Source organism: Oculina patagonica, chromosome 13 (assembly GCF_052425735.1).
Source record: "Oculina patagonica isolate OP01 chromosome 13, crgOcupat, whole genome shotgun sequence".
Classification (NCBI taxonomy): Eukaryota; Metazoa; Cnidaria; class Anthozoa; order Scleractinia; family Oculinidae; genus Oculina; species Oculina patagonica.
Genome location: NC_135770.1, coordinates 34,608,940 through 34,628,570, shown reverse-complemented (window position 1 = coordinate 34,628,570; position 19,631 = coordinate 34,608,940). Strand labels below are relative to the sequence as shown.

At 40.1% G+C, this 19,631-nt stretch overlaps 4 protein-coding genes and 1 pseudogene across 7 annotated transcripts in view; 4 read left to right on the top strand and 1 right to left on the bottom strand.

The window, feature by feature from the left end:
- LOC144635228 (uncharacterized) overlaps positions 1–19,631 on the top strand; it is a 106,755-nt pseudogene that overhangs the window by 490 nt on the left and 86,634 nt on the right. The gene's annotated exons all lie outside the window — the stretch shown is intronic.
- The window catches only part of LOC144635236 (uncharacterized), a 44,023-nt gene continuing 24,565 nt past the window's right edge, over positions 174–19,631 (top strand). The window contains exons 1-2 of the mRNA XM_078494330.1: positions 174–199; positions 14,896–15,641. Of these exons, the coding sequence (XP_078350456.1) occupies positions 14,936–15,641 (706 nt within the window). The 5' untranslated portion in view covers positions 174–199; positions 14,896–14,935. The remainder of the gene's footprint in view (positions 200–14,895; positions 15,642–19,631) is intronic.
- On the top strand, positions 177–18,289 carry LOC144635234 (uncharacterized). Of its 2 annotated transcripts, none has more exons than XM_078494326.1 (3): positions 177–969; positions 17,131–17,470; positions 18,104–18,289. In XM_078494326.1, the coding sequence occupies exons 1-2, from the start codon at positions 243–245 to the stop codon at positions 17,433–17,435; spliced, it is 1,032 nt and encodes a 343-aa protein (XP_078350452.1). In that variant the 5' UTR covers positions 177–242; the 3' UTR covers positions 17,436–17,470; positions 18,104–18,289. The 2 variants fall into 2 exon arrangements, with proteins under 2 accessions (XP_078350452.1, XP_078350453.1); XM_078494327.1 differs by lacking the exons at positions 17,131–17,470; positions 18,104–18,289 and adding exons at positions 10,313–10,850; positions 11,398–11,718 and having other exon boundaries at positions 177–731.
- LOC144635242 (uncharacterized) overlaps positions 5,515–19,631 on the top strand; it is a 110,940-nt gene continuing 96,823 nt past the window's right edge. The window contains exon 1 of one of the 2 annotated variants that reach the window (XM_078494339.1): positions 5,515–5,612. The gene's annotated coding sequence lies outside the window, so the exon portion shown is untranslated. Of the gene's footprint in view, positions 5,613–9,969; positions 10,063–19,631 lie in introns of those variants that run through there. The other variant, XM_078494337.1, reaches the window with a different exon arrangement.
- Positions 12,152–13,571, bottom strand: LOC144635263 (protein O-linked-mannose beta-1,2-N-acetylglucosaminyltransferase 1-like). Its single transcript, XM_078494368.1, has 2 exons — positions 13,311–13,571; positions 12,152–12,639 (listed from the first exon to the last, which is right to left on the bottom strand). Exons 1-2 carry the CDS (start codon positions 13,352–13,354, stop codon positions 12,315–12,317), a joined length of 369 nt encoding a protein of 122 aa, XP_078350494.1. The 5' UTR covers positions 13,355–13,571; the 3' UTR covers positions 12,152–12,314.

Sequence of the window (19,631 nt, the reverse complement as noted above, 5' to 3'; positions counted from 1 at the left end):
GCACTTTTTAGAATAGGGGCGCTTATAAGAATGGGGAGTTGGGGACACTTATTAGAATGGGGGCGCTTATTGGAATAGGGGCGCTTATTGACAAAAACACATTCAAAGGGGGGCGCTTATTCGGAAGGGGGCGCTTATTGGAAGGAGGGCGCTAAATCGAATCAGTACGGTAGCTACAAAGGTTGCTTGGCTAGAGTCAGTCGAAGTGTTTCTTCGATCCGTTGTTAGTCCGAAAGAAAGCCATGAGTAAGCAAAGTCTTGGAGAAAAAAATCAGGCACGAAACGAAGCCGAAGGCCTGACGGATGCAGAAAATTATATCAAAGAAGCGTGCAAAATTTTACAGAAAGAAGCAACGAGACTTCGCCAGGAGCAGGAAGCATTCGACTCCATGTCGAAGAAACTGGATCGTGTTCACTTTTCCTCGAAGATAAACCTCGATGTTGGCGGCCACCTCTTCAAAACAAGCGTTCAAACACTGACCAAAGATCCAAACTCGATGCTGGCGGCCATGTTTTCAGGAAGATTTGAGATGAAACCTTCTGAAGATGGCTCGTATTTTATCGACCGAGATGGAACTCACTTCCGGTTTATACTCAATTATCTTCGCACTGGGAAGTTAACTTTGCCAGAAGGGACAACATTTCTCAAGGAACTTGAAGAAGAAGCTGAATTTTATCAGATTCAAGGGATAATAGACGAGTTGAAGTCTTCTAAACCGAGTACAATTCAAGCAAGTAAACCCACCAAGTCCTTTGAAGAGTCGGAAATTCTGACGAATGATGAGCATCGAGACATGTTGAAAAGTTGGTTGCCTCCCGGCGGCAAATGGGTTCTTCTGTTCCGGGCTTCCCGAGATGGCTTTGCAGCTGCAACATTTCACTCCAGATGTGATAACAAAGGAGCCACGGTCACCATTGTGAAAAGTGGAAACAACATTTTTGGAGGCTTCACAGAAGAGTCATGGACAAGTAAGTTTACTGATCGAGTTTGCATTCCTCTCTCCACTACTTTTCATTCAGACGGCAAAACGGCTGAACGAGAACAGTATGCACCTATCAATGTTGAGCCCGAGGGGGGGGGGGAGCGGGCATGTAGTGGGGATTTTGACATTTTCTATAAAAAATGGCAAATTCCCCACCCCCAGGACAAAATAATTGGTCAAAATCCCCACCCGGGAGCAATTCAATGAAAGATGGTCAGATGTCCTTCAAACCTTGTTCCAGGGGATCATATATGATCAAAATCCCTACCCTGGGGACCAACCTCACGATCAAATTTCTGTGGTTAGCCCGACCCCCCCCCCCCCCCCCCTCGGGCTTATCATTGATAGGTGCATTAACTCGCTCGGTTTCACACATTTGGTTTTTTAAGTTTGCTATTAATCATGTACTGATGTGCCGGAACTCGGATATAACAAACAAAGACCAAACTAACAGTAAAGCCATATTCAACTTGATGGTACATTGGAGAACCTAAACGCAGTATTAAATTTGGGTCTCTATGGGTATTAAATTTCCCCGTTTCCAAAACAATTTCAAAAAAATAATTTTCCTTAAATGACCAGCAGAAAATAATTCGTTTCCCCCTTCAAAGAGCGGAATATCCAGAAAATATCTGGCTCCTGATCGAATTAAACTCAATTCGCAAGAGTTACATAAAATCAAGAATAAAATCTAAAAAACACAATTTGAAACTGTCGCCTCCCAGACATCCCCAAAAATCACCCAAAAATTTACAAAACACCGCAAAATATAGATATATATATAGGACGAGTGAAGCGTTTTTGGATTCCTTGAAAGGCGAACGAGATATTTCCGTTTAAAGTAGCTGATAACGGTTTTCAGTGTTTCCCAGCCCTTTTTCTTTGGATCAGTAATACAATTCTATATCAATTGCTATTACAGTAATGGTATGAAACAAACGCCCAATCATTGGTCAACAAGTTGTGATCATTTTCTTGACATTAGTAGTTACCTGATAAAGAGTTGTAGTACTGTCCCATCAAAGTGTAAGGGCTAGAAAATACCGAAAGCAGTTGCCAGCCTCCTTAAGCGTTGGAAAAACGGCCTTCAGGTGAAACCCCGCCTTACTGAGGTATTGCGAATAGGCTGCACTTTGTATTGTTCAACAAATATTTATAAATTTAGACCATTATGTCATTAAGTAATAATGCATCTTGACAGCATTCTAGATATGATGTTGTGCACACTAATACAGCACATGCAAACCGTGTGACTTACGCAAACCTCGGCCGTTTCAGTGGTTTTCGCTGTACAGTACTGTACCCTGCCTTTTAAGCCAATGCGGATAGTTAATCATTAACCGCCCTATTTTAAGCTTCTCGAGCTTCTTGTTGACAATATTGACATTGACATTGCTTATGACGTTTTCCACGGAATTTAGCCTACAGTATGGGGCCCAGTTCTCGGCCACTTGAGACGTAAACTTGTTTTTCTTTCCTTAAAATAACCAAAGAAACTTAAAATTTCTCCCAGAGCTAGTTTCATAATTTAGCTTTTTTAAGCGATGGCGTGACATCGCTTTTATGCCATCGCACGATCGGTTCGTTTTGGCTGTTTGGCCCGATCGAACAGAAATCAAGTTTAACTTAACAAGAAATCGCCGCGTAAAACACAAAAGCAAAATACTTCTGTGCAGTTAGAATGGAAAACTACAATGTATGAACGAAAGAGACTTATGATATATGATGGAATCTATTAGATTGAGTAGACAGAAATTTCTAATTCTTAAAATACAAAGGGTCGCTGTGAGCAAGAGACCGTTTGACCTTAAAAGCTTGCTCGCGCGTATCGTATGTCGTTTATCCGTGATATCACACTGCAGTATAACGCAATCTTTGTTGAGACAACATAGGGAAATCTAAATAAATAATAAAAATATAAAATAAAGTATTACTGTTGTTCAATTGAGCAAATCTACGAAGAAAATGTATTATTTGCATCCTTGGTCTGTGAATTCATAACAACTGCATTTATTTGAATTCCATCAGATCCTCGGACTATACTATTTATACAATCACTAACATTGCTTCTTATGTTAAAAAAAAATGTAAGATGCAGTTGGATAACAGTCTTTTCGACACACAAGGTGTCAGCTACTATTATTTACTTTAAGTTTTCCTCAAAATTATGTAAGACCCCTCGTGAAACGCCATCGCTTCTGCATGCATCGCGTGCCAGTTATTGTGTAAAGCTATCGACGGGTCAATGATTAATTTGCCCGAGCAATAATAAAAATAAAAGCTCCGTTTGTGGGCCCAGTTCTCGGCCACCCGAACCCAGTTTTCGGCCACCAAAAAGCTTGTGCGTAATTTTCTGTATAAAAAGGCTCAATAAATTTCCACAGTCATAAAATCTCTCTGTAAACTTATTTATATTATGTCGATCCCAAATTATTTTAAAATCTGACTTTGTTTTACTTTAGAAAAGAAGGTTTTTAACGCGCCTAGTTGCTTGCCTATGTGCAGGGTCTGGCAAAACCGCAGAACTACGTTGTGTTACCAATGCATTTATATGGTTTATTTTGCAGTGAAAAGGTTTTGAAAGAGGTAGGTGTTGTAGAAATAATAGAAATGACAAAAGTCGGCTCAAAACTTAGATATTTAATTGAACTTTATTTTTAAAACTTTTCTTTCTTTCATTCTCGCTGCAGCAGATGAAATTATATTAAAAACAAAAGCACTAAGCTGTGTTAGCGAGCAGAGTGGCCGAGAACTGGCAAATACGCAAAAGTCGCACGAAAAAATTTCGAAGTAAACCAAGACCAAAATATACAACGGTTCAACAAAAAGTTAACTTAAGCACAAAGCTGAATTATTCTAAGTTTTGCATGCCAAAAATTAGCTCGTTTGGTAGGGCTCACGGACAAAATACGAATTTAACTACATCCATGAATTTTAAGGAGCCGCAAACAAACAAGTTTTCGAAAAACAAATTCACCTACCTTCGCATAAACTCGACGTGTGAGCTTTCTATAGCGAGTTGAAGGATCAAACTCAAGATACTTAGAGCACAAGAATCAGTCTATCGTTTGAAGGAAATAACTTTTTGTTTTAATTCAACTGTGGAGTGAGAAAACGCGTTGAACACAAATTTAAAGTGGCCGAGAACTGGGCCCGGCCGAGAACTGGGTCCCATACTGTATATGTTTACAGATAACGCCGAAAACCACAATTTTTTTTTGACCGCGTAAAAAAATTCCAAATTTAGTGATAGAAATTTGTTCATTTCGTCGTGCCCTACTAACTCGACCATATATTTCAACAGACAGGTCATCTTCATCCAAATCCGCCGTTTTGCTTCATTCAGAAACCTCTTGATATTTTATTTTTCCTCTTGTAATTCATCGAATGAAGACGACTCATTTTCGTTTGAAAACTTGAGCATCGAACTAGCTGCTTCTTCGATCGATTCCACCGAGTAGTCGAACTTTTTAAAATATTCCGCTGTAAAGGGAAGTCGTGCCTTTGCTATTCCTTAGTCGAATGATTTAGCAGACGAGACTTTTTTTCCTACAATATTTATATTCATATATTTTCCCTAGCAAAAAAAAAAATACTCAAGGTCTCTTGACTCAGACAAAGTTATCAAAATATTACCTGAAGTCTCAACCGATCCAGAACCTCAAAAGTCGACCTTCCACAGTCTCTACACGCCCGTATAGAACATAAATTCACCAGCAACCTTTCAATATACTAGTACTGCCCTTCCAAAAACCTAACGCTTCACTCCTGTTTCTTATTTTCCAAACATCTACTTTTCCGTCTTCACAACGAAAGCCAGCACGAGCACGAGCACACGCGCACACGTCAAAGCAACCCTTCTACTACTCCGACAGTTCCCCCCAAAAACGTCGCCATAAGACATATCCTCCATGCTCTATTCCCTTTTTAATTTCTTGCGGCACCCACCCAGCGCGCGCCCTACTTTAACTTTAGACCAAACGATCTTATCTCTTCCACCACAGCTTTCATACACTCCAAATTTCTGCTCCCCAACCTACCCTCCCAACCCGCCCAGGCTGTCGCCGTCGTTTTTGGCTGAGAGGGGCATAAAACCACGACGCCCAAAACCCCACAGAGGGTAAACCATGCAGCGGCGCTGCGCCCGCTTAATTACTCGAGGAATGCAAGGTTTCGGTGTTTTATTGAGATCACTTGCGGTCATAGTTTTTGTCTGTTTGTTTCTTTTTTGCTTTTAGTGATGGTCTCCAAAACGTGTTTGAAGGCGCCTAGTGTTAGAGTGATTCTACTAAACCCGTGAAATAAAAAATGTCAGTGCGTCACAGTGCTTACTAATTAGTATGAGTATGTGGTAAACAAAAAAACAAAAAAAAGAATAAAAAACAAAAGCATTACTAACTATAGCGGAATAATAAGAACTAATAAGTATAACCGCTCTAATTGTTTTCGTTCACTTGAAAAAAAGTCAGGACAAATCTATACAGATAGAGAATAATAGCTTGAACTAATAGAATAATAGCTTGAATAGTTAAGTCAGCTGCACTTTTGCGTCACAAGTGGAATTTTCTATGGTCTCCTGACGATATTACATTGGTTTACTGACGAGGAATGGTTCATAAAAACTTTGAAGTGAGTCGGTTTGTGACTCACATTCCACTCTAGTATAGTTTGGCATATAAAATTATTTTCTAAAAGTGTTTAGAATTTCGGTGATAATGACAGTAGCTATAGAATGTAGGAAAGTTCCTGAAACATGACAGAGGATTTATATAGTTGATCATGTTTAAGGGTTTTACGTGTGAAAAATTCTTTGATTTTACGAAAGAATTTATAATCTTCTGGAAGATTTTGTTTTGTTTTTTTAAGACATGCCTGTATAATCCAAGTTAAGGTTCGGAGGCATCTTTCGCTAATAAATGTTAGTATATACACAATTTGTGATCTTGGTGTTTCAAGCAATCTCATTCAATTTGGTTCGCTATCTCGGGCTAATTAACAACTATTCACCTCAGTGTCGGTGGCTAGTGGTGGATATTTACCTCGCCGCGATACTAAAGTCCGGGCCAAACGAGGACGAGAGTCGATGAGAGTTCAAACTCTCACTCTCGTTTGACATGGAACTCTCATGCAGTCTCATTGATTCTCTTGCACTCTCATGCGCTCTCATCGACTTTGAACATGCTCAAATTTTTCATGAGAGTCGATGAGAGTTTTCTCTCGTTTGGCCCGAGTTGAGGATAGTTGATGAGAGTTGACGACAACTCTCACGAGGGTCAACTCTCATCAGCTCTCATCCTCGTTTGGCCCGGGCTTAAAACAACTATTCACCTCAGTGTCGGTGGTAGGTAAATATCCACCACTAGCTACCGACACTGAGGTGAATAGTTGTATTAGTATATACTGAAACAGCCCGAAAGAATGAATGATTTTGACTAGTTTTCCCCCTTCAAAGATAACAATTTTCTCGCGCGCGTTGCTTGGAGGTGAATAGCAAAGGATATTCCGAGCTTGAGTAGCCAATCAAAGCGCGCCAAAAGCGCTATCCACTGTTTCAGTATCTACTAATGAGCATTATTCACTCCCAACGGAGCGAATAATGCGTAAACTCGCGTTTCGCTGCCGTTTCTGCGTCGCAAATACTAAGAATACAAGAAGATACTGTACCAAAAAATGCAAAAAAGGGTACGATATTTGGCCTGCTGGTTCCAAAGTAAGAAAAGACTACATATTTCATTTCACAGTTTGCAGCACAAAGTCCACACAACTCGAGCAACGAAAACCGTGTTGCTTATCGTCAAGTCGCTCTTCGCCCGGCATCGGCAGAAATGTATACCGCGGATTTATCGGCAGCAAAATCAAGTGTTATTCAACCAAGAGCCTCCACAAATATTCAGGAGAACGTCTTTGTGCAAGAAAGCATCCAGTTTTTACCACTGTTCTGCACACATTGTACATTAATCCAAATTTTCAGGTGGATCCTTCGCCAACTGCTCTTTCAATTTCCATTTCAAGTTAATTTCAAGAGCTTTGATTCAACGGTCAAAATGTTTTACAAGCAGGTTTTTGATCTAGACTGCTGGTTTGAATGGTGTTAAAGGACCATTTTGCTTGATTATGACGAGGATTTTGTCTCTGGCACATGCAGATTAGTTTTAGTTCATGCTGTTCGATTCGTTGGTGCATTTGTAATTGGAACGTTGTAGGTCCTCTCGCGCTTGCTGAAGGCGCTTGGTGCGCGCGTGAGAACTTGGTAAACCCATCAAGATGAAAATATAAAACAGTTAAAGTTATGTAAAAAGGATGCACTTTTATTTCTGGACAACGTGTATTTAAAATCAGCCGATTTTTATAATATATTTGCATTAAAAACCTTAATTTTAAAGTTTTAGCTACATTTGTAATTATTTTTATTCTGTTCTTAAAACACTATTTGTGATTTTATATTGTCGTTAATGTATATTTGGGACGCCACTGAAATTTTATTAAATGGGTGTCTTTCTTTCAGCGGATTGTAAATTGCACCTGTTACGAGTTCCTGTTTGCGCATATGGTTTTTGTTTATTTTTCTTTATTTATGACTCAGTTGTCACAGTTCCCCTGAGGCAAGGAAGAGTTCCTTGACCTGTTATAACTATCGAAAAGGAAAACAAAAATATCGGTTTGTTTTTCATTTGTCAAGAAATTCAGTTAATCCTCGATTAAAGTCCTTTGCACATATCGTAGACGGTTTTGCCAAAATAGTGATTTTTTGAGAAATAATTACGAAAATGGTGTTATCATATATTAAAGAAAATTGAAATAAAATAAAATTTACAGCCTGGAATATTTACTTTCTAGTGATGATAAGGGTATGTAGATTTGTTAGATTTTGACCAATCTAACATTTCGTAGATTAATTTGCGCCAAACTTGAAAAGTAATTTTTTTTTATTTCGAAACATGAAATGCTTAACAAAGTGGATTATCTAAACAACCAATATTAATATAATAGGGGTAAAGGCTTTTATTTCCTGGGTATGATTGAAAAGGTGCAATATTTGTTGGGTTACGGCATGAACAGATCGAAGAGCTACAGTGCCATGTAAGTACAAACAACTTTATTTGGCTTTCATGACTTTCATATATTATTGGCACGTCGATAATTCGCATCTCTGAGATTTTTTGGCCTTACTGACTGAATCAGTGCGAAGGACAAAAACATTTGGCGCAAGATCATAGCGAATGACGACCCGGCTAATACAGTCAATACTATTGAACTTCTTTTCCGGTTGAAAGTTTCGAAAAATTGTCTTGGTGAACGTTCCATGTTGTGCGTGCTAAATGAATTGCTTGACTGGCTCACGTCAAGCCGTCCAGTTCAGCTCGCGGTTTTGTTTTCCGCTAAAGGATTGCGTCAGCGGGGCCGTAAGGTGGTATTGAAAAATGCTAACCCATTGGACAAAATCAGTGATAAGTGACTGGGTTTGATTAACAGTTTTTGTGAACTAACATAGAAACAACGAAGGGAGGTCGAGGGTGAGATAAAAGCGTTGTATAGCATGGTTTTCATATGCCGCCGACTAACCTGCGACATAGCTTGCGGCAAGACCTGGGATACTGCTCAAATTAGCATAGAGGACAGGCACGGCGAAGAAAAGTAGGTTAGAAAGAAAATAGCCCTTTGGGACGGAGTCTAACTACATAGCACCAGTTCCAAACGACTTTATGAATGCTGTCTCTTGATTGGTCAGAAATTTCCTGCCCAATCGGCGGGCAGCAGGACCACGGTCCGTTTCGTGTGTTATTATACGAGGAGTATCAGAACTTTATTTGTTTCGTCTCTTTTTTCGCCGTTTTGACGTCCCCTCGAGCACACCAACTGCCCCAAAGGATTATTAAGCTAGTGGTCAAGCCTAGTTAATCTGGCCACCGTACACGGCTAAGAGAAAAAGTTCAGGACAATGACTCGGGGAGGAGCATTGTCATGGTATTTTAATTGCTTTCAAATTGAAGGAAACCCCAAAATAGTAGTTTTCTAACGTGGAAAAACAACAACGGAGTAATAAAAAATCTGAAAAAAATTGGATGATTTGTGGACTAACCGAGATTATGACCGATTACGAATGAGAAACTTGAACAGCATTCTCCGTGACGTAAGCTCGATTCCCACCGAGGAGCGCAGGCTCATTTCCCGAAAAGCGGTTGGTAATTTAGTCTATCCGTGACGAAGCTCGTGTTAGCTTAATGGATTTTCAGGAAAAAGTCAATAGAGATATCGAAAAGCCTGATGTTTTTAAGGGGCTATTATCTGCTTATTGACACAGTGCCGTGAGTTTGTTCGACTAAACATGCAGGACTGGTGACTCTTGCGTGCGCTAACAAAATTCAACGAAATTTAAAAATTAGTTGATTTTTCTTTTTATTGACCTTACGGTGGTATAGTTTCCCGCTGCAGTTTTGCCTAAAATTAGCTATATCAGGAAACATTGGTTGACTAAATTATTTTCAATATATATAGCTAAATTTCACGTATGTGTAATTATCCCTTACAAATAAAAGCTCTGCTTGTGAGACATACAGCTATACCTTTTTATAACCGATAAAGACACTACAGATGATGTATGCCGAATTGTTTTACCGTAAGTACCGTTAGCACCTAGCTTTAAAGTATTTCGGGCTGTTATCGATGTAAAATTAACAAGCGATATTTTATTTATTTTTAATTATGTATTCTGCTTTATAAAAGCGAATAGTTTCTATTTTTCCGAGGTTTTGTCTAACAGCAAAAGTGTAGTGGAAGGGTTGCGTAGGCTGATTAAATAGAACCTGATAATATGATGACATACAAACACGAATGCGGGCAGCTGATAAAAGGATAAATCACGAAAAAATATATGCTTTTTAGGGAGTGGCAAAGTGTGTTTGTTTTTGGCCGAGGAACTCAGATCACGTTTCACGGAAAATAAAACAATTGTTGTACGTAATTATGTGTAGCGGCCTCAAAAAGGAAAATCACGATTTTCGTCTATTTGGCAGATTAAGATTCACGCGAAAAATTGCATGTTTCACGGGAAGCTCTGGTCGCTAAGAAAATTTGTCAGGTCTTGGCTTCGCGAGAATACCCTGTTATTTACCGTATTATCAGGGTCCGATCCAAAATCAGGCTGGTAGGTTTTATGTAAATATAAGTAGCTTATACTCTGGTGGAGAAAAATTGATTATTTCACTCGTCGCCAGGTTTACTGTTTACTTGTTTTATATTCTCAGAGTTAGCAAAGCAAATAAGCTTTGGACTCCATACCGAAGAAAATGGACAATGTTCACAATGTTCCCATTCACTCGAATGCTAAGCTCAATGTTGGCGGCCATTTCTTCACAACAAGCGTTCAAACGCTGACCAAAGATCCAAACTCGATGCTGGCGGCCATGTTTTCAGGGAAGTTTGAGATGAAACCTTCTGAAGATGGCTCGTTCTTTATCGATCGAGATGGAACTCACTTCCGGTTTATACTCAATTATCTTCGCACTGGGAAGTTAACTTTGCCAGAAGGGGCAACATTTCTCAAGGAACTCGAAGAAGAAGCTGAATTTTATCAGATTCAAGGAATGATAGATGACTTAAGGCCTTCTGAACTTACAGTTCAAGCATATAAAGCTACCAAGGCAATTGAAGAGTCGGAGATTTTGACTGATGAAAAACATCAAAGTATTCTAAATTCTTGGTTGCAGGTTAAGGAAGGCAAATGGCGTCTTCTGTTCCGAGCTTCTCGTGATGGCTTCGCAGCTAGAAACTTTCACACCAAATGTGATAACAAAGGACCCACGGTCACCATTGTAAAAAGTGGAAACAACATTTTTGGAGGATTCACTGACGTTTCGTGGGCAAGTGGTGAGTTCGCTGCACCCTCTCTTGAAAAACAATCTGTGGCTTTATGCTATTTCAAAATGATCTCTCATTTTCCTCTTGTTAATGGCATGTCATATTCTCATATTCAATAAACCTGAATTTCGTTTGGACCTTGAACGGGTAGCAAGTAGTTTGTCTTTTAATTTATCATTAAAACCAAGAAAAGCTTAAGTAGGGGGTGTACTCTCTAATTTATGTATCATTGCGGAATGAGCTGGCCGAAGGTTATGGCTTTCGAGCCATTTCGGTCTGAAAAATACTAGCTTGAGTCCAAATCTATTATCAAGGTTATACTGTATGTTAGAGATACGGCAATATGTGTATGCCTACTTCCTCTTTCCCGGGGATAACAATAATGATCACAAAAGTAGTTTCTTCCAAAATTATACATGATTCCTGACTAGATTGCACAAACCATGCCCAATTTAGTAATTCCTTCGAGCGAGGGTGATTTCACAATAACTTTGGGGTTGGATAGTTATTTCAAGACAAGGGTGGAAGATCTTCTTTTTCTTAAATTTATTTACAGATCGGATTACGTGGATAACATGCACACAAGCGTTCCTGTTTAGCATAATCAACCCACAAGGCCTGAGACCGACTAAAATGCCCATCAGCAAGTATAAATTGAAAGGCTTTTTCTGTGACAGCAGCCTGGGACCAACGTTTGGAGGAAATCGCGACTTACAAGTTATATCAAGAAATGAGAACAAAAGTCTTTCAGGTTACAGTCATCTTGGTTTTTCGTTTGACGTTCCTCCGGGCCAGCAGGCGACATTCTTAGCAGGGGCGAAAACATTTACTGTTACAGATTACGAAGTGTTTGGATTGCACACGTGATAACAGATCAACCGCGAGTGACTGGTTAGTAGGGACCTTGCGCTCAACGCTCGGAGAGTCTTTTGGGTGCGAGGTTGTTACAGATGCCATGTAAGATGTCATGAAGGCGAACGAGTCAATCGGCCAGAGAGTGGAATAGAGGCTAGTCAGTTGTGCAAGAAATTCTTTAAGAGATTTAAAGTGTCCTGTGCTTGTAGTCTTTTATTTGGAAGGAAATGATGTATTCTTTGCTATCGAGCAACAGTAGTTTATTACAAAAATTATCATAAAGGTTCGTGGCAGTGAGCCGAAATGTTAAAAACTTCAAGATGGCGACAAGACCCTAAAACGTGCTAGGTACAGTCTGAACGCTGGCTTGATTTCTAGTTCCCGCCAAATTCCCTAGCAACCGAAAATAAGCTGCATATATAAGCTTAACCTGACAAAGCGAGCAGTATCAAAAAACCAGCTCAGCTCTAAAACGGTTAGAAAGTGAACTATGTATGGCTGCTGTAAAGGACTAGTCTCTTTAAATATTGCACTACAATATATAAATACCTTCAAATATTTCTAAAACGTTTGCCAACATTTAAAATCTGCAAACTTTTTTCCTCAATAAACTGTCTATTAAAGAGGATCTTTCGGTCTCGTTTCTTTGTTCGGAAGATAAATCGGTTTTAAATCTTGTGGTTTGCTTTTACAGTACACAGATGCAGGGCATCCAACCGCTAAAATATGGTTTTTCTTGATCCAGAATCTCCACATGCTTTTATGAAAACCTCTCGGGTCCAGATCCCACATTCGAAAGCATCGCGCCACGTTAGACCACGTGGTATAGTCTCTGGGGTTATCCATGCGCAGATAAAACAAGTAGGTCTGTCCAGTGGTGTCTGGGACAAAGTCTTTGAGGTTTGCGCACGGGTTTTTGGAATGATTCAAAAGCTTGGCTTCCCTAAAAGATAAGATATAAAAATTAGGACGTTAATAGCCCAATTTCGATATATTAAAATTCAGCCTAAAACAATAGACCTCATTACGAGGCTCCGGGAAATAAACTATAGAGTTTGTGGGGTTTATTCCCCGGAGCCTCGTAGTGATGTCTATTGTTTTAGGCTGAATTTTAAAATATCGAAATTGGTCTATTAGGATTAAATTTAGGATTTGGAAGAGGCGCGGTGACTAAATGTTTTGAGCACAGCGAATGGTCCTGGTTCTAGCCCTGGCCGGGGTCACCGCTTCAAGGTTGTGCTACACGAAACAACTTGCATAAACGATTTTTCGCGCAACACCGCGTCAACTTTTCGTGGTATGTTAAACGAGCCAACTTTTCGCGCAACATCTCCAAGATGTACTTGGCAACATGCTTGTTATACGAGACGATTTTCAGCGCAACGTCGACTAGCAACATCTCGCGCATCCGAACAACGGGCGTCTAGGCTACGTTGAACAGAATTCTGGGAAGGTGTTGCGCAAAAAATCGTCCCCGGTACCATGTTACACGGTGTTCGATTTTTCGCACAACATTGTCATGCAAAAAAATCGTTGTTGCAAATTAAACAGCCCCGCGTAACACCGCGTTAATGTACTTGTTGGACGTTTGTAAGGCTATCACAAGTGTCTTACCCCATTAAACGAAATATCTCCTTTTCATAGTTCTCCTTGTACATCTTCTCGACATCCAACTTCACATTTGTCTCGTTGTTCAATGCATGTCGTTTGCAGTAAATGTTTGCTTAAAGCTGCCGACATTGAGTCCTTTTGCCCCAAAGTGATAAGTACGAGAGATGTCTGGTATGATGCATTCCCGATCCTTTCTGTTGGATGGTAGTCGCATCCACATGTCCCAGTCAGCAGATTGGTCGGGTCTTGGCCATTTCTGCTCCAGCTCGTCGTACGATTTAAAACCCTGAAACTTTGAGATTTGGGACATGGCCGTCAAAAGTACCTATCTACATGATAGATTATTGCAATGAGGGTCGTACGGGGTGGGGGGGGGGGGGGGGAGTGGGTCCTCTGGCACGATTCACGGGCGAAAAAAATAACGAACCATGGATATTGAAATTTCCTTTTTTTCCGAATCACGAAAATAAGTACTCTTTTATCCTGTTCTTAAGCTACAAAGAGTGTTTGAAGAATTCCACATTGATTAAAAAATTATGCAAATAAGAAAGAAACGTACTCTTTTATCCTGTTCTTACGCTACAACGAGTGTTTGAAGAAATCCGTCAACGAAGATAAGCTGTATTTCCCGATGCCTTACGAAACGTTACGATAACTATACGTAGGTCACCTTTGAAACCATTTGTGGTCTCGCGTTTCAAAATCACGCAGAATAAAGCGGTGAAATCACGAATATCGGTTATCAATTCAAGCTCTTCACGTGTCACGCAAAACCTTCGGTCACGGGTCACGAAGAATAAATTTATTAAATTCACGTTTCACGGAAAATAAAAATCAGCTGATCACGCGTCACGAGAATACCCCTGTATGACCCTCTGTAATTATAGTGCATTTTCCTAAGTGGGAATAATTGTAGAATCCCGATTTCTCGAACCTCCAAGGGAAAAGAAAATTGCTGCGAGAAATTGGGGATAAAATAACAGTGTTCGACTGAGAGCCGGAAGCAAATTTAAGGAAACGACTTCTGTTTTGGGTAAGCGGGAGGTTCGAGAATTCGGGATCAGTCCACTGTATTAACATATCCTGAAAGTCATTTCGTTTTAGTAATACAAAGAAAATGTTAAAAACTTGCATCTTTTGACTTTTTGAAACAAAAAAGAAACACTATCTACACCATCTGCTGTCTCAATTTAGATTTTCAAACATTTTGTTCTTAAGAGGGGTAAACACAAAGTCTGTAAATTAAACATTTACTGACATTTTATGAAGTCTTTAAATGGTTCAAATTTTCCAGTGTCTTGCAGTATAAATCCATACTCACGTAAAAATCATTCGAAACAAAAATCTTAAACACTGGCAAAAATTTTCATATATATATATTTTTCGTTTTTACGGTGTGTTTGTCTCAACTTACAAATCAGGTTTCAAATTATCAGATGTAGCAAGTCACGTACGCTATTGCACATCTGCGTTACCATTCGCAAACACAGTCACGCAAATAATAACACGCTCGGCTGCACTTTCACTTCATCGTGACTCACGTGACCAGGTGGGCTTTGTCTACAAACGTTCGCTTGCTTTGAGTCAGTAGCCAGTGTTTCTTCCGCTGTTTAGTTTGCAAGAAAGCCATGAGTAAGAAAAGTCTTGGGGAAAAAGATCAGCCACGAAAACAAGGTCTGGCGGACGCAGAAAATTATATCAAAGAAGCGTTCGAGATCTTACAACAAGAAGCAGCAAGACTTCGCCAGGAGCAGAAAGCATTCGACTCCATGTCGAAGAAACTGGATCGTGTTCACTTTTCCTCAAAGATAAATCTCGATGTTGGCGGCCACCTCTTCAAAACAAGCGTTCAAACACTGACCAAAGATCCAAACTCGATGCTGGCGGCCATGTTTTCAGGAAGATTTGAGATGAAACCTTCTGAAGATGGCTCGTTCTTTATCGATCGAGATGGAACTCACTTCCGGTTTATACTCAACTATCTTCGTAATGGAGAGTTGATTTTACCGGAAGGTGCAACATTTCTCAAGGAACTTCAAACTGAAGCCAAGTTTTACCAGATTCAAGGGATACTGGACGAGCTGGACGAGCTAAAGCCTAAAACACTCGAACATTTCGAAGAGTCAGAGATTCTGACGAATGATGAGCATCGAAGCGTGTTGAAAGCTTGGCTGCCCCCTCAGGACGGCAAATGGCGTCTTCTGTTTCGAGCTTCTCGAGATGGCTTTGCAGCTGCAACATTTCACTCCAAATGTGATAACAAAGGAGCCACGGTGACTATCGTGAAAAGTGGAAACAACATTTTTGGAGGATTCACAGAGTTGCCGTGGACAAGTAAGTTTACTCATTTATCGATCTATATTCAGCTAATGCACCTATCAATGGTTTGCCCCAGGATTGGAAGGGGGGGGGGATTTGAAATTTTTTGGAATCCAGAGTTGAATTCCCCACTCCTGGGCATCTAGTGAATATCAAATTTCACATATCTCCTCTTAAATTTCAAACCCAGCAGACCATTTTAGATGTCAAAATCCCTACCCTGGGAGAACTTAGGATGTCAATTCCCGTGGGTTGCCCCCCCCCCCATCCTGGGGCAAACCATTGATAGGTGCATAAATCATCGATCCGAGAAGGGTTTTAAATAGAGCCATCAGGATTTACAACGCAGTTATTAGTATAAAATGCAGATTGCATATTGCGGATTGCAGACTGCAAATGCAGGCTAGGCATTAAATGCAGATAAAGTACATATCAACATTTACAATAATAAAAATATAAAAAAGAGCCAAATACATATACAGGAATAAGAACCCAGGTCCCTTTTTTGCTCCTTATAGAAATAGTGATATAAATGCCCAACATAGACCCCGGTCCATTTGTGAACAAGCGTCAACATTGAAGGGGAGGGAGTCTGAACCTTCCGCTTTCCCTATCTTTTACTCCCGGTTCCCACCTCTTTGTCCCAATTCCATTACAACATAGTACGAAATTCGCAGAGGGACCAGAATGCGGGAAATGAACACATAGACATCCCTGATGTATATAAGTCACTTACATAATGTTCCTAGTCTCGCGCAGCGTTCGCGTGTACTTGTATTAGTCAGTCGCGCGCGCGTACAAATGTGAAACCGTTAAAAAAAGCCGTTGCTTTTTCTGCCATGTTAACAACCGAAGAAGACCGAAGATTCTCGGTCGAAACGTCTTGAATACATTATGAGCTTTGTTTACGCTCAAATAAGTCAGCTTCAGAATTTATAAAGAGCATTAATAATACGAAATGTTGCGGAAGTTGTTTTCAATTTCTCCCGGTTGCAGCTACCTTGGGAATCCTGCTTCCCGGTCTCTCTTCTCCCGCCTCCCGTACCCGCCCGTACCCCTCCCGTCTCTATCCTTCCGGGCTCCCCCTTCAAAAGCTACTACAGTTAATTTTCAATGTCTAGCTTATAAAGGTAGTGCGCGAGAAACCATCCACGGCATTGACAAAAAAACCAAACGCCTGACACATGACTCAGGGAAAAACGCACTTGTTCACTGTCTTCACTCCTTCAATCGATTTGGGCACAATAATTTTGTTACGCTTCGCCGGGCGATATACGTGTATCAGTCTCGTTAGGTATCGCCATTGTTTTTTTTTTTGGCTGTATTACATCTCGTCAAAATTCAATCTACCATTTCGCCACAAAAAAGTACTGTTGTAAGTTTCCTATTTTTGGTAATGATTGTTGAAGGATAATTGTACGTTTGGTATCAAATCAGTGTAAATAACATGACAACCGGAGTGTCATAAATATTGCTTAAATGAGAAGCTTCGTCTCGTCAACAGGTCAGGGAGGATGGAGAACAGGTAGAGACGCGTTCTTGTTTAGTATGGTCAACCCGCATGGCCTGGGGCCAACCAAAATGCCACTTAAAAGTGAACAGCAACAGTGTGCCATCTACTGTCGTAGCAGCTATGGACCATTACTTGGTGGAGGAAACGACCTACGTATATCAGATAATGCAAACACAAATAATTCAAGTTACAGTAAACTCGGCGTCTCGTATGAATGTCCTCCAGGCCAGCAGAGCACATTCTTCACTGGAGGTCAAAATTTTACTGTGACAAATTACGAAGTATTTGCACTCTAAATGTGACAAAACACACAGCACATGGAATCATGCAGGTAACATGCCGTCAAAGCACGGTGGATTCTCAGTTACAGGTGAAACGTGGAAGGTGGCAGTGGCAGGGTCGAGTAGCCTGTATATGTTGTCGTTCAATTTTACGCCTGGTACAGTTTGGTATTTTCCTTTGTTTTATTTTCGATATCATATATTACCATGCACCAGAACAAAGGGAAATACCAAATTGTACCAAGAGTAAAATTCAACCACAACATATATCCTCCCTTGTCCAGGGAACAAGCGAGAGATTTGCGCCTCAGCTATTGTTCTTGACTTCTAGCCTCGTTCTCAATTTGCAACATAACAAGTTTGTTATGTCAGGGTCTCTCAACGGCCGGGAAGAAGAGAGATCCTGGGAACGAGGCTGATGAGACCTAGCCTTTTGAACTGGACACAGTTTTTTTTTATGAAACTAGTTAGATTATAGAGAGCCAGTCTGATATTCGCTTCCAAAGTGATGAAACTCTAACCTCATCGTTTTTAATTAAAACAAGTTTCGCTTGTTATCCCTAGAGTATACACCTACGTCGAGAACTTTCTTTCCCTCAGAAATTGTCCAGTCGCATTATTCTTGAGTAGCGGAATTGAGTATCTTGCTTACCATCTAACATCTCTTTTTCTTTTGTTTGCAGCTCATCTAAACGTAACACACTTCTTTGTATCAAGAATCTCCTGCAGTATCGTCACTTAAAATCCTAGTTTGTAGAAGAGAAGCAAGTGTTTAGAATTATTTTAACGTGTCTACCAAGACAAGAGAGCTTAAAACAAAAATTTGTAACTTACTCCGTTTAGTAAATATGAAAGTTAGAATGTCGTATTCCAATTGTGTGTTCTGCTGCTATTATGCCAAATGGCATAATGCCAAGCAGAACATATTGCTATCGAAGGAGAGAATGGAATGTCTAGAACAATAGAAAGTGTGTAACAATAGAAAGCCGTCACAATAGAAAGTGTAACAATAGAAAGTGTGTAACAATAGATAGCAGATACTTTCTTTTTTATAGACTAAGTAAAAAGGCATATCTATCATTTAAATTTGATATCTTAACAATCAACTAGTCTATATTATATTTCGGCGGAGGAAAACATAAACCCTTACCGCCCGTTAGCTAACGTGAAATAAAAAATAACCGAAGATCCCATCCTGTATACGTCCGAGTAAAAGCATAACGAGCTATATATCGACAAAAAATATATATTGGATTGTTTTTGCACGTTTGCTATTTATACGCGCTGAAACAGACCTTATTGTGGTTTGTGACGTAAGCAGCGGTTACGACTTTTAAAGGTTTCGAATGTCATTATATTATACCGTAACTTGCGTGACGAATTATCTGGTGTTAGCACAGGCAGACAATCCTCTGTGTTTGAGGCCACGTGACGTTAATGTCACGGTACGCGCTATTTGATCTCATACGTTCACCGTAACGATTGACCTCGGCTTGAGTCAACTGATCGTGAGAAATGCTCCATAAAATGCTGAATTTTGCATCTTTCGAGTGCAAACTTTGATCAACTGAAAGCCAGATAAATAAAGTTCACTTACCTTTAATCGTTTGTGTAATCTTTTGTGATTTTATGGGGTTTTAAGGCCGTTGATTCCTTGCTAGCCAACATCGCCCCGAACAAAAGAAAGTGAAGTTCCTTCCAAAAGTAAGTTCCTTTTGTTGGGGGCGGGGACGGCTAACAAGGAATTAACGGCCTTAAAACCCCATAAAATCACAAAAGATCACACAAACGATAAAAGGTAAGTGAACTTTATTTATCTGGCTTACAGCTGATCAAAGTTTGCAATCGAGAGATGCAAAATTCAGTAATTTATGGAGCATTTTCTCCGGTGGCCTAATGGTTAGCGCGCGGGACTCCGGATCGAACGGTCCGGGTTCGAGCCCTGGCCGGGGTCGCTGTGTTGTTTTTTTGGGCAAGACACTTAACTCTCATACTGCCTCTTTCCACCCAGGTGTATAAATAGGTACCGGCGAAATAATGCTGAGGGGGTACCCTGCGATGGACTAACATCCCATTCAGGGGGGAGTAGAAATGTTTCTAGCCGATTAATGCTATCGAAACAGATATGAACCAAAACCTGAAACATAATTGAAATAAATTTATTATTTATTATTCGTTACAATTGATGTCTTATGGAAACCCGGCTTCATT